This window comes from Bos javanicus, chromosome 10 (assembly GCF_032452875.1).
Source record: "Bos javanicus breed banteng chromosome 10, ARS-OSU_banteng_1.0, whole genome shotgun sequence".
Lineage (NCBI taxonomy): Eukaryota > Metazoa > Chordata > Mammalia > Artiodactyla > Bovidae > Bos > Bos javanicus.
Genome location: NC_083877.1, coordinates 58523777 through 58537880, shown reverse-complemented (window position 1 = coordinate 58537880; position 14104 = coordinate 58523777). Strand labels below are relative to the sequence as shown.

The 14104-nt window shown below is 45.0% G+C and overlaps 1 protein-coding gene across 4 annotated transcripts in view; it reads left to right on the top strand.

The window, feature by feature from the left end:
• The first annotated feature begins 213 nt into the window (after positions 1–213).
• The window catches only part of GLDN (gliomedin), a 60137-nt gene continuing 46246 nt past the window's right edge, over positions 214–14104 (top strand). Inside the window, exon 1 of one of the 4 annotated variants that reach the window (XM_061428767.1) lies at positions 214–1105. In XM_061428767.1, the coding sequence (XP_061284751.1) occupies positions 743–1105 (363 nt within the window). In that variant the 5' untranslated portion in view covers positions 214–742. Of the gene's footprint in view, positions 1106–8206; positions 9393–14104 lie in introns of those variants that run through there. The other 3 variants (XM_061428766.1, XM_061428769.1, XM_061428768.1) reach the window with 3 other exon arrangements.

The window sequence follows — 14104 nt, the reverse complement described above, 5'->3', positions numbered from 1 at the left end:
TCCCAGATATGGATCTCATGGGAGAGTTCTTGGCCTGTCACATTCTGAAAATCTCCCTTCACAGATGACCCCTGCTTGTCATGCAGGGCTGGGCCTTTCTCCTTCTGATGGATGGCTTTTTGAACCATCCAATGCCAGCTGTTTCCCTGTCTCTATCCATTCTCCTCCCAGGAAAGATGGAGTAGGGTCTTCAGTGGCCACATGAGGCCTTGTGACCCTGGGGAGGAATGACAGGCAGCCTGGGACTCAGCCCAACAGCAGACTGCCCAGGGGCAGTGGGCACATGCCTTGGCATCTGGGCATGCTGATCTTTTTCTCCAGAGAGGGCAGTGTAGGGGGAGGAGGGGGTGGAATCCAGCGACATCTCAGGCCATAAGAATTCCTGCTCTCCCCCTCAGTCTGACCCTCCTTATACCCGTCTAGGCCATGGCAATGCCCACGGTCAGGGCAGTGGGGGAGAAGGAAGGAGAGGCGGGTTTGCTAGTTTGCTTGGCCAGGCACCAGGAGTGTGAGCCTGCCCTCCTCCGCAGACTGTCTCGCTCCTGTCCCCCACTCCGCCGGCCTGTCCCTCCGGGCTGCTCGAGCCCCATTACTACTGTCCCCAGCCCGCCCCGCCAGCAGGGCCAAAGGGCGGCGTGACTCACGGCGCTGCCACCAGCCCACGGCTTGCCCGAGGCGTATAAAGGCTGCCGGGGTGAGAGGCGGCAGAGCCTTGCCGGACCCGGTCCGAGGCGCGCAGAGCATGGCTGGAGGCGCGGAGCGAGGCCGCGGGAGCGCGGGCTGGGGGCTGCGCGGCGCCCTGGCCGCAGTGGCGCTGCTCTCGGCGCTCAATGCCGCAGGCACGGTGTTCGCGCTGTGCCAATGGCGCGGGCTGAGCGCTGCGCTCCGGGCGCTGGAGGAGCAGCGGGGCCGGGAGCAGCGCGAGGACAGCGCCCTGCGCGCCTTCCTGGCGGAGCTGAGTCGCGCGCCTCGCCGGGCGCCCGCGCCACCCCTAGACCCCGCGAGTGCCGCGCGCAACAAGCGCAGCCACGGCGGGGAGCCTGCGCAGCACATCCGTGCGGAAAGCCACGACATGCTGATGATGATGACCTACTCCATGGTGCCGGTAGGCGGGGTCTCAGCTCCCTTTGACGCCCCCGCGGGGTGGGCAGCGGACAGTGTAGGGAGAGAGCCTCAGACATCCTCTCCTCCCCTGGCCAGATGGCACGGTGCTTGGGGAGAAGTCCTGGGTGTGAACCCGCTGGGAAAATCACCTTGGCGAGCACCTTAGCCCATCTGGGGTCAGTTTCCTCATCTATTAAACGGGGGAGGGGTGAAGGGGTAAGTCTTCCAGCTCTGACGTCGTTCAGACTGCAGATAAATTAGTGGGTAGGCAATGTTCTTAAGAGCCTACTTCGTAACTTTGAACACAGGTTTTCACCTTCTGGTGTGACAGGAGCCACAGCGGCCCGAGCTCTGCCTGTGAAATTCGCAGGGGCCCCCCGAGAGCACAGACGTAACATTTCTGGAAGAGCACACACTTCTGTAAAGTGATTCTTTCTCTGACATCATCTATTGGTCTGGCTTTTCACCTGGCCTCAGCTCATCCCACCAAGACTGACAACCTAATAGTTTAGGTTTATGTGAAAACAGTCCTAATTTTACCAACCCCTGGGACCTTTTTGAGGGGAAATTTACTCTTGGGTACCAAGTGGTTACAAATAATGGAAATCAACATAGAGCAACTTTGTCAAAACGCAATGTGAAGATTGGGGTTTATCATGTGGGCTCAGAGACGTCTATCAGTTCAGTCGCTCAGCTATGTCTGACTCTTTGAGACCCTATCGGCTATAGCCAACCAGATTCCTCTGTCCATGGGATTTTCCAGGCAAGAATACTGGAGTGTGTTGCCATTTCCTTCCCCAGGGGTTCTTCCCGACCCAGGGATCAAACCCACCTCTCTTATGCCTCCTGCATTGGCAGGAGGGTTCTTTACCACTAGCGCCACCTGGGAAGCCCCCAAGAAGTCTATGGAACCTCAGGAAATGTCAGAGTGAGCTCTTCATAGGCTCATGCATCTAGGGGAGAGTCCAGAGCTTTTCATTAGATTTTCAAAGGCCACTGTGCTCCTCAAAAATGATTTCAGAAACACTGCACTTTAAAAAGTCTTTAAAGCAAAGCCTCAAAAATCTTTCTTCCAGTTTTAACTTCATTTGTTTTTGCTGATATTAGCTCAGTAATTATCTAACTATTACACTTGGATCACATTGCATTTCCCCATTCTATTTCATTATCCATTACAGCTGTGATGGATATTTTACTTTAAATTTACAAAGATTTCAGTTGTCATCTCAAGTCAAGTGTGAGCCATATTTCAGAATCCTAGGTGTTTGAAGATAAATTCACTTAATCCTATTATCATAGAAGCTTTTAAATAGCTTACATGAGCTGAAGTGCTTTCATAACTACATGAAAGTACTACACACTTCAAGCACATCTTTTGGGAAGGATCACATTTTTCCATTCCTGAGTTCTTTTTTTTTTTTAACCCACATTATCATTTAAAAATCTGGACCCAAGCAAAAAATTCAGAAAAGGACCTCTGTAAAGTGAAAAAATCTCTTTAGGGAAATTCACTCTTTCTCTTGGCTCTCCACTGTGCATTTTTAGGGGTTTGTTAAACCATCCAAGAAGGTTGCACCTGAGCATCAACATTTTATATTTTTAATCCTGCTTTTAAGGTAGAGGCTTATATATCCAGATTGCATTCTGTTCATCATTAATCCAAGAGAATGCAGACACTCATATCTGTGTCAGTATGAAAGCTGATTTAACTACCACTACCTGCTCTGTAGCAAGTCAGAGAACAGACATTACATTTACCTGGATGAGAAGCACTTGAAGATTGTCCCCAGCTCATCCCCCACTTGCAATGGATGTGCTTTGACCTTTAGGAGTCACTGAGGGATTTTCCATGCAGGCCAGGAGAAAGTCACCATCACAGTCCTTTTGGAAGTAGTTCCCAAACAGTAGACTTAGGGTTTACCTGGGAACACATTAAAAATGCAGATTTCAGGGTCCCACCCTCAGACTTGTAGAATTATAATCTCCAGAATCAGCTTCCTTAGGTCCCCTGACCTACCCATCTCCCACCCTCCCAACCCCTTGGTGAGTTTGATACAAGTGGTCCAGGTGCCAACACTTTGAGAAACGCTCCTCTAGACCACCACTTCTCTAACGTGCATCTGAAGATCTTAGAGATCTTGTAAAAAATACAGATTCTGATTCAGAAGCTATAAGTTGGGGACTGAGGCTCTGTGTTTATAGCAGGCTCCCACTTATATTGGTGCTGCTGGTCTGAGAACCACACTTTGAATAACTCCATTCTAGAGCAGTGGTTGCACAGTGAAACCATATGGGGAGTTTAAACATGACTGATGCCTAGGACCCATCTCCCAGAGATTCTTAATTAATTGTTAGGAGTGCACCCGAGGGCGGGTGCCCACTCACCAACACAAAGGGCCTTGGCATGCCTTCCTGATGGTGGTCAGTTGTATTAAGCACCTCACTCTCACCAGGTCTCCCTTGAGGCCTCTGCTTTAGGCAAAGGAACAAACTTAACGGTGAAAAGCTTTTTACATACTTTATTGTGACAACATTCTCACCATTCACCTCTGCAGATTTTCCTCATCTTTACTCTCTGTGTTTCTCAGAACAGAGAATTATTCACATGAGGAAACAATTTTTAAAAAGAACTTTCTCAGGGCATGTAGAGTTGGACATAACTTAGCGACTGAACAACAACAGGGCACCTAAGTAGAAAAATTGCTAAGAGAACTATTAAAGATGTAGGATACAGCATGGAGGTAAGTGTACCAACTTCTTAGGGTTGAAGTCTACACTTTACCTCACCTTTCTATATAGTGCCAGTAGGTCTTCAATGAGGGTGAGATCAGAGGTCCCCTCACTACTGAAGTCCTATGTCCTGAGAGATCTCGGAACAAAGAAACTGCATGCAGACTAATTTCAGCATTGCAAAAAGTCTTCCAAAAATGGCTCATTTGTCCAAGATGAGCCTTCTCAAGCCAACCAGTACTTCTAAGTTCTATGCTTTTGGCTGAAAGTACTTCAACTCAGCATGTTAATTCTGGTTAGCACAGTCTGACCAGAAACTGATTGGCAGCTGTAAGTGATTTTATTAAAAGGACAGAATAACTAATTATTACTTAAGTACAATTAGTTTGGTTGTTATTGTTTAGTCGCTAAGTTGTGTCTGACCCTTTCGTTACAACCCACCAGATTCCTCTGTCCATGAGATTCTCTAGGCAAGAACACTGGAGTGGGTTGCCATTTCCTCCTCCGGGGGATCTTCCCAATCCAGGAATCGAACCCACGTCTCCTGCCTGTCAGGCAATTCTCTACTGCTGAGCCACCTGGGAAGCCCATTAGTTTGGTACAGCCATTAAATCTTTAAAAGGAAGTGAGTATTTTTGAGAAAAGTAATGAAAAGGGTCCTGGGTACCACTGAGCTAGACCAGTAATGGGAACCCATCTGCCAGGAGCTCCTGCAAGAGACGTTGGTGCTGTGTAGTCTCCACTCCCTCCCACTGCTCTTCTCACTCCTCCCCACATCAGTTTCTCTCTTTCATCCTATTCTTCAAATCTCACCCTTATTGATGTTCTGGTAGCTTTATCATCCTCCCTAAAATCTTGGGTTAAGCACCCAGTTGGAAGAAAGTTTTACTACTTATAATGTGTGCTTTAACAAGTTCTAAATGAATCAAAAGTTTACATTTAAAAAATGAAGTTCTAAAACTGTTAGAATAAAATATGAGTAAGTTCATTTTTAATCTTGGAAAGGGAAATGAGAACTATAACTCAAAAGCCAAAAGCAAACAATAAATGAATAAATTTAACCACATTTAAAAAGGACACACACAACAACAAAAACTGCATGACAAACAATTATAAAAACAAACACATACACCATTATCCAAGGCAAATGATAAATGATAGACTGGAAAGAAATATTTGCAGCTCATATCATAGGTACAGGGCTAATCTTCTGCATATATTATATATGCAGATTATATATATGCAGAAGATATATATATATATATAGAGAGAGAGAGAGCAGTTCTAGAAGCCGATTTAACAAGGTAAGAATTTAATAGGGAAACCCACAACAGAAATAGGAATCCGGTAGGAATATGGAATGCATAGGTCTCAGGAAAAGAAATGCAAATTTCTCTTAAAAACACAGGAAAAGAACTCTTGATTTAAAAATGCAATTACTGCTCCAAAATATAATTCTTACCTTTCTGAATGGCAACTGCAAAAGTTTGACAACATATTCTGTTGGGGAAACTAAAAGGAAACAGACTTGCTCTTATACTGCTGTTTGGAATGCAAAATGCTACAGCCCATAAGTAAGGCAATTTGGCAATACCTTTGGATAACAAATACATTTACTCTCTCACCCAGCAATCTTGCTTATGGGAATGTATCTTGCACAAGACTTTGTCACCTATGAAATGACATATGCACATAGTTATTCACTGCAGAATATCGGTAAAAACAAAAGACTAACATCCTGTGTCCACTACAGGACTAATTAAATAAACTGACGTATATATCCACTGGGATACTAGATAGCTATAAAGCAAGAATGAGTAAATTCTCTGTTCTGCTATTGGAACAACCCCCAAGATATATTTTTAAATGACAAAAGTGTAAGAAAGAAGGGGAAAAATAAATGAAATGAACAAAATCACTTACTTAGGGAGGGTCGGGATAAGGTGGGCATGAGACTTCACTGCATAGCTCTGTGCATTATTTTGACTTTTGAACCACGTGATTGTGTTACTCTTATTGTGAGTGAAAAGGCTGCAAGCCCAAGGTTACATGGCAGCTGCCACTGGGCTGGGGGCTATAGGGCACAGTAGGGACTGTGCCCACCCAAGGCTCATGTGCTCTGTCTACAGGGGAGGCTTTTGCTGATGGTTGCTGTACATGAATGAGAGCCTCGTGTGCCCGATCTTTTGATTTTTGTCAAGAAAAGTAAAAAATCTGTCTTTTTATGTGAAATCTTTTGGCTTTTAAGTATTGACAAAAATTTTCTCAACATGTTTTTTATTTGACTGACAGTGTGTTGGCCGAACAACACTCACATTGTTAGGGGCTGAGTTAAGACTTGGTCTTGAACAAAACGGTTTTATTTAGTTCCACCACAACCCCCACCCGCACCACTGATTTCCCAGCCTAATTTTGAAAGGATAGTGAAATCTGTACCATTGTTATCATTGTTGGTGGTTAAGTGGAGTTGATTTTTTGCATTTCATTTGGTTTGGTTGGTTTCATTTTGTTTTGGTTTTGGCTGTCCCTAAACATCAACTATAGGGGCTTTTCTGGTGTCTCAGTGGTAAAGAATCTGCCTGCCAACGCAGGAGACGTGGGTTTGATCCCTGGTTTGGGAAGATACCCTGGAGAAGGAAATGGTGATCAAATCCAGTATTCTTGCCTGGGAAATCCCATGGACAGAGGAGCCTGCTGGGCTACAGTCCATAGGGTCGCAAAGAGTTGGACACAGCTTAGTGACTAAATGCGAGCACAAAACATAAATTCTACCTTCAGTGGATGGAGATTTCCAGTCACTGTGGCTTTCAAAAACATTTACTGTGGGCAGTTCTCATAGAGGAGATTCCAGCTATGTTAACTAGTAATGCATTGTAGCAAACAGCTTTTCATGATGACCACTCTGAGGTACATGAATCTGTACATTATCTTATTTACAGGGGACAAAAGTCACATTACCGTAGTCACAGCTTCTGCTTGCATGGATGCTGTATCTCCTTGAAGGCCTTAGCTTGATCATAGCAGGGGTTACCTGCCTTTCCCACCCCTTGAACTGGGTCACTTCCATGGTGTAAAAGCTGAGGATTTAGATCAGGAGTCAACAAACTATGGCCTAAGGTCAAATCAAGCCTGCTATTTGTTTTTGTGCAGCTTGTGAATTAATGATTTTTACATTCACACGTGCATAGGAAAAAAGTAAGAGGAACAGTATTTTGTGACACATGAACATTGTATGAAATTCAAGTTTCAATAACTATAAATAAAGTTTTATTGGAATTCATCCATGCCCACTTGTTTATGTATTGTCTGTGCTTACTGTCCCATGACAACCACAGGATTGAGTAGTCACACCAGAGACCATATGACCCACAAAGCCTAAGGTATTTCCTATCTTGTACAGAAAAGTTTACCGACCTCTCATTTAGACAGTGGTCCATGGGACTGGAGGGCCCTAGGCATTGTACCTTTGGAGAGCTAAGCTACTAAATCGGGGTTGTTTAAGCAGAGTGTTAACCTTGGGGTTTAAGCCCTCCTGCAGGAGAGAGTCCAGGACAGAGCTGCACTGAGAGTAGATTCACTCTAGAGGAAGGCAGTGGGACTGAGCCAGCCCTCAAGCCTGGTTCCTTCTAAGCTGACTTCCCAAGTCTGGAGTGGATAATGTTAGAATAGCCACCCCTTTAGCCTCATATCTAGGCCTTGTTTCAAACCGCATCTATTTGGTTCAGTTGCAGGGGAGAAACTTATACCCCATTAGGTCCTGTTGTATAGACTGGGCCCTGATGAGAGCTCAGAGGCCTGACAGAGCAGAACAAAATAAGACAGGCGGCCAAAGCAATAACCCACGTGTGGAGCCTGGCTGTGGTGGGAGAGGAGGGCAGGTTCTGTGGCCTTTCTCATACCAGCATGTGCTAATGGGCATTTGGGATGTCACACGTTAATTTGCGTGTCAGAAGCCGTGTCCAAGTATCAGTTAAGGGTAAGAGAGAACCTGAAGCTACATCTCAGCTAAGCTGTGTCTGGTGTTGGTACTATGAACACACCCACAAATTTTGTTCATGTATCAGGTCGTGATGGTATGTGAGGAAGACAGGAGAGGGCTGGCCCCTTAGCTACATCCTTCAGACACTTTCTTCATTGATACATATTCTGCACACATGCAGATAAAACCTTCAGGGAAGATATACAGTTGTCATGCTTCTCTAAGGACTTATGGAAGAAACAAGTGGGTTAAGACTGAGCATCTGGACCTGTGGGGACAGGAAGGTTGTGTTGGCCTGCATGAAAGGCATTGAACTGTCTGGACCTACTCTCAGGTCCTGCGGTTATGCGAAAGCTCCTAGTTTCTTTCTAGCTATAGCAGCAGAGATGAGGGCAGCAGGAATAAGCCCCCTGAGCCCATACAACCTGAGCAGGATGAACCTCCCAGGGCCTGGTGACTTGTCCACTCCCATCTTTTTCTGCTGTTTCCCCGCCTTTCCTTCAACCTTCTGAGCCAAGGATAAAATGAACTCAAGGTCATGTTCCACCCTCTGGAAAAGCACCACTCCACTCTGGGGAGACGGCTGAATCTGTCAGACCTGCCTGTCATTTCGCACCACTGCCTACTAGATGACAGGCTGAGAGATCTCTGGGTAGAAGGCTCTTTCTGGGTGCGTTGCAGAACTTCTCAGACCATGAGTCTTCCCATGCTGAGATGCTGCTCACCCTCCACAAAGCCCTTATCTCAGGATCTCTCTTTGGCTGGTCTAGGCTTGCCTTCACACGATGCTGCTGCCATTATGTGCCTGCCCTTAACTCGGGAGACCTGGAATTCCTTCTTCTTCACGGTCAGGTTCCCAGGCAAATTCTCTCTCCCCAGTGCTTCCCTGAAGTACGTTATGGCAGTAAGTAGTGTGGGCCTGGGAATCAAGCAGATTCATCCTGGGCCCACAGCTTGGTAGCTGGGCACCTTTGGGCAAGTCTGTTAACTTCTCCCAGCCTCTGTTTCCTCCTCTGTAAGACTGAGATAATAATATTGAGTATGCACCTCAAAGGGTTGTTTGGAAGTTTAAGGGAGATGATATAGGTAAAGGACAGTGCCTGGTATAGCCAGACTTCCAGTAACTGTTCATTGTAGCCGTTTCTGAGGCTAATCGCTGTGAGTTTATCTTGTAGCCCTCCTTGCCCCATGCCCTCAGTATCGTGTTTCTGGCTTTACTCTTTATCTTCAGTCTCTTCAGAATGCCGAGTTGTCTGATCATATGTGCTGTTATCAGCTGCTGCTTTGGGATCCTATTTTGCCTTTTGAAGCCTAGGGTGGCATCGCACCAACCTAAATCATCTCGTCATTGAAAACAAAACAGAATTAGCCTTGATGTGGCTTCTTCAACAGTTCAGGCTTTCCCAGCGCCTCACCCCTGTTCATGGCCACTGATGACGAGGTTTGACACCCATGAGGAGAGTCATCTTCACCCCCATTCTGAGATACTGGCATAGTTCTTGTGTACTCCTGTTGATTTCTGTTGATGGCAGTTCTGAAAAAAAGTTCTGGATGCTTTCATTTGGAAGACTGACAAAATGTGAGTGGAAGATAGAGCAAAAAACTTCTAAGAAAGGGGAACAATTTACTTCTTGGGGTGGGGTGTCTCATGTTATCCAGGATATGGGTACCTATGTGGGAACTACCAAAATAGTCCTAGATCTTATAAGACATAACTTATCTGGCAAAAAAAGACATTTTAAAAATCTACATTTTTTAAACTCTTCTTCCCTCCCTGCCTCAAAAATATCCTTGGCCAAATCTAGTTGACATTCAAGCTTGATTTACATGCATTTTATCTACAGACTAAAGGTCATGTTGTGTAAAACAAGCTGAAGCTTTTAGGTTGTAATTCTGCTACAAAGGGAGCATTTTTCAGCCCATCAAATGCTTTTTTTATGCAGCTCTTTGAGTTGTAACAGCTCTATATTTTAAGTAGATATAATTTACTTCTAGTTTAACTGAAGTTCAGACACAATTTTCTTTACTGAAAGGTAGAGTTAAAAGAACAAGGCCAACTAAAGATCACTTAAAATGCAATTCGTGGAATTGTTCAGAATGCTATAAGTAGAGTAACCCCATCTTCCGGCCACTCAGAAAGTTTCTTGTGTTCATCAAAGTGCTGGGAATTTTGGAGATGCTGCATAAGCTATATGTAAAACTGTGAAGGACTTGGAAATGCATTGTGGGTAACTGTACCCAAGCTAAAATGATGAGCTAGCAACTGCAAAATAATTCCCCAGTATTTCAGTGACTCAGTGCTTTTGGGGTCTGGAATCTTTTCACTCAAAGGTGGAAAATGCCTTCTTCCTGTAGGCAACACTTGAGGTCCTTGGAATCCATCCCTCTGAACAGGCAGGCCTTTAGAGAAAATTCTTTAACAGTGAGCATCAGGGCAGTGACAGAGAAAACTGGTCCTCACTCAAGTGATGAAGGAAGGTTTTGTGGAGCAGACAGAACTGGAAATGGGTAATGAAGGGTTGATGAGATTTGAGCAGGCAAGGAGGGGAAATCAGTGCAAATGCAGTTAATAACTTGAGCCAAGGTCTGGGGACAGGAATGAACATGGTTGCAAGGCTGAGAGAGCAAGAAGCTTTCCTACACTGAGGAGTTTGGGCTGTGGGAGAGGAATTAAGGGGGCCACAGGAGAAAGAGCCTTGAATTTCTACTTTTGAAAAGCTGAGAATGAATCTGATGAGCAATTGGGAGAATCTTCCATGGGGCACTCATGAAGGAAGCAATTTTATAGGACTGATCTGGCTGTACAATACAGGAAAGATTGTACTGGGGAGAGATGAGAGGCAAGAAGAAAGTTAGGAAGTTATTGCCTTAGTCCAGGCAGGAAATGATTCTGTCTAGCTAAGGTGATGGTATCAGAAATGGAGAAGATCTATATCCTAGAAATACCACGAAATAAGGATGAATTGAACTTGGGAACTAATTGGATGTAAGAAAAGAGAAAGAAGCCACCTGGTCCACATCCATCCAAAGACGGTGGAGTGATCAGAATTGAGGGAACTGAAGTGGGTTAGTTTAGATGTGAGAATGCTGCATTTGTTTTGAGATTGAACGTGAGATGAAAGTAGAGGAAAAGGGGAAGGAAAACTGAAGAAGGAAAGAATATTCAAGGAAAAGAGAATACCCTTCTTCCAAGAACTATGTGTTCTCCACCAGAGAGGTCTTTACAAGTCTAAAAAGTAAAAGTCAGTTCCCAAAGCCTATATAATGACCTCTAGAAAGAATGTTATTTCCCAGATAGTCATTTTTATGTATGGTTCATGGGTTCAAACCATACATATATGCTGGGTATTGAATTTAGGGAAGTTAATTACACTAAGCATAATTTGTAAATATTCATGTTCAAGGTGAACTCATGCATTCATTCTTCTGTTGATCCAAACTTTTTGAACCCCACAGAAACAGCATGTTTGTCAAAGCAACAGTTTCATCCAGCCAATGTTTCAGTGCTAACAACATCCACAACTGTTGTGGATGAGCATCTCAACCCAGCTGCTGCTGCTGCTGCTGCTGTCGTTTCAGTCATATCCGACTCTTTGCAACCCCATAGATGGCAGCCCCTGGAGAAGGCAATGGCATCCCACTCCAGTACTCTTGCCTGGAAAATCCCATGGAGGGAGGACCTGGTAGGCTGCAGTCCATGGGGTCGCTAAGAGTCAGAAATGACTGAGCGACTTCACTTTCACTTTTCACTTACATGCATTGGAGAAGGAAATGGCAACCCACTCTAGTATTCTTGCCTGGAGAATCCCAGGGACAGGGAGCCTGGTGGGCTGCAGTGGGGTTGCTAAGAGTCAGAAATGACTGAGCAACTTCACTTTCACTTTTCACTTACATGCATTGGAGAAGGAAATGGCAACCCACTCTAGTGTTCTTGCCTGGAGAATCCCAGGGACAGGGGAGCCTGGTGGGCTGCCGTCTATAGGGTTGCACAGAGTCAGACACGACTGAAGCGACTTAGCAGCAGCAGCAGCAGCAGATGGCAGCCCACCAGGCTCTTCTGTCCACAGGATTCTCTAGGCAAGAATATTGGCATGGGTTGCCATTTCCTTCTCCTTTAAACCCAGGGACCTCCTCTAAATATTTTCTGGACTAACCTCTTATAGCTGTTTCTTGTGCAGAGGGAGGAGGGGGCTGAGCAGGGAGTAGCTTGACAAAACATCTTCACAAATGTTTTTGCTATGTACAAAGAATGCCAAAGGGCAGAGTTTGGGATAATGGATTAATTCTTTGTCCACCCCCTCAACACTGGACAAGTTACTTAACTACCATTTATGTATACTTTTCTGACTATAAGGTGAAGATAAGCATACTTAGATAAAAATCAAAATTATCTGAAGATGCTTGTTGAAAGGAATAATGGGAGCACAGAATATTACTATTAACAGTTAGTGAAAGATTATTCCAGCAGCACTCCTGCTTCAGAAAAATCCATTAGAGGCCTGGGGGAGACAAGTGATTCTTAGCTCACTTCAGAACACTCATCTCTTCCACCCATAACCTCTTATGCACTTATTGTCTGTATCACAACTAAAACTTTGTTTGTGTACAGTTTTGGTCTCTAATTTGTCATCTCTAGTTACCTTTGTCTCTTTAAATATATCTCACCACTCTGCTACACCATTAGCGAGGTATTTGATGAATATCTCTTCATTGATACAGGCATCTACAACTCAGCAAGGGCAAATATAGACTAAGGTACCTGCCAGTTTCTGAATCTAGTTTCTTTACACATGAGGAGTTTTGGAGATGAGTCCTGGAGTATTTTTAAAGTCTTTTCTAAGAATTCTTGCTAGCCATCAAATAGGAGTTTGTGTCAGGTATTGGTAAGACTGATTTAGCAGGCCTGCTCTACCTGTTGGAGATTGCTTCATTCATCTGACATGTAGTTACCTACTGTATCACAGGCACACCGTGGGGGCACAAGAAACAGTATAAGCAAACCATGCAAATCCCTGTCCTGTTGGGGTTTACATTCTGGGGGGGTAGCGACAGACAAGAGCCAAGGTAAATAAGTAAATTACCTGCAGTATTAGAAAGTGATAAGTGCTATGAAGAACAATAAAGCGGCATGAGGATTAGGGAGCAGGAAGGGGGAGATGCAGTTAGAAGTCTTCTGGGTGGGAAAGGCCTCACTAAGAAGGTGACATTTGAACAGAAAACTTGAAGGAGGTAAGGGAGTGAGCCATGTGGAAATCTATGGAAGGGCTGTTCAGGCAGAAGGAAGAGTGAGAGCAAAAGCTCTGAGATGGGGGAGTGTACAGAGAGCACAAGGAACAGAAAGAAGAGGGAGTGGGAGGGAGTAGTAGGAAATGCGGTCAGAGGATAACTGGGCAGAAAAAGGACCAGAGGACCAGTTCATGTAGAGCCTTGCAGGATGTTGTAAAGACACTGGCCTTTGTGGGCAGGGGGGCGGGGGGTCTTTGAAGGATTTTAAGTGGAGTGATATGATCTGACTTGCCTTTCCCAAGGATCACTACAGTGGACTAGATTCTTTGGAGGGGAAGCATGGGCAGTGGTAGCAGGGAAGCTATTTACTTGGCTATTGCAGTGAAAAAACGGTAGTGGCTGAGGGGTGGTAGCAGTGGCTGAGGGGTGGAATGCTAACTGGACTCTGTCTAGATATGTCTGATGTCAAGCTGCTAGAATTTGCTGACAGCTTGAACATGTGATGTGAGGTGGGGGGCGGGGGGAAGGAGTTCAATGACTTCAAAGTTAGTGGCCCAAGTAGTGGAAAGACAGAATTGTCATTAATGAGCTAGAAGAACTGCAGATGGAACGATTTTGAGGGGAATATCAAGAGTTCAGCTTGGGGTATGTTAATACCAAGATTTCTGTTAGATGTTTAAGAGAAGATATTGAAGAGGCAGCTGAATACCTGAGTCTGTAAGGGAGGGAATCCCTGCTGGCAGTGTACCCAAGAAATGGTGGAGAGGCCGAGCATGCTAATATTCACTACCTGGACACAGGGAGACTCTAACCAATAGTCCATCTACTCCTGAGGTTACTGAGGCTTAGAGAGATAAAACATCCTGTTCAACATCACAGAGCCAGTGAGTGAAGGAACTGGCACTCACATCAGACTTAACTGTGTCTGACTCCCAAAACCCATGTACTTTATACCACACCTTTCAGCCCTGGGTGTTATCTTTTAATTCTTTTACAGGGTTTTCATTTTTTTTGTGGGGGGGGGTTATTTTGTTGTTCAGTCTCTTAAGTTGTGCCCAACTCTTT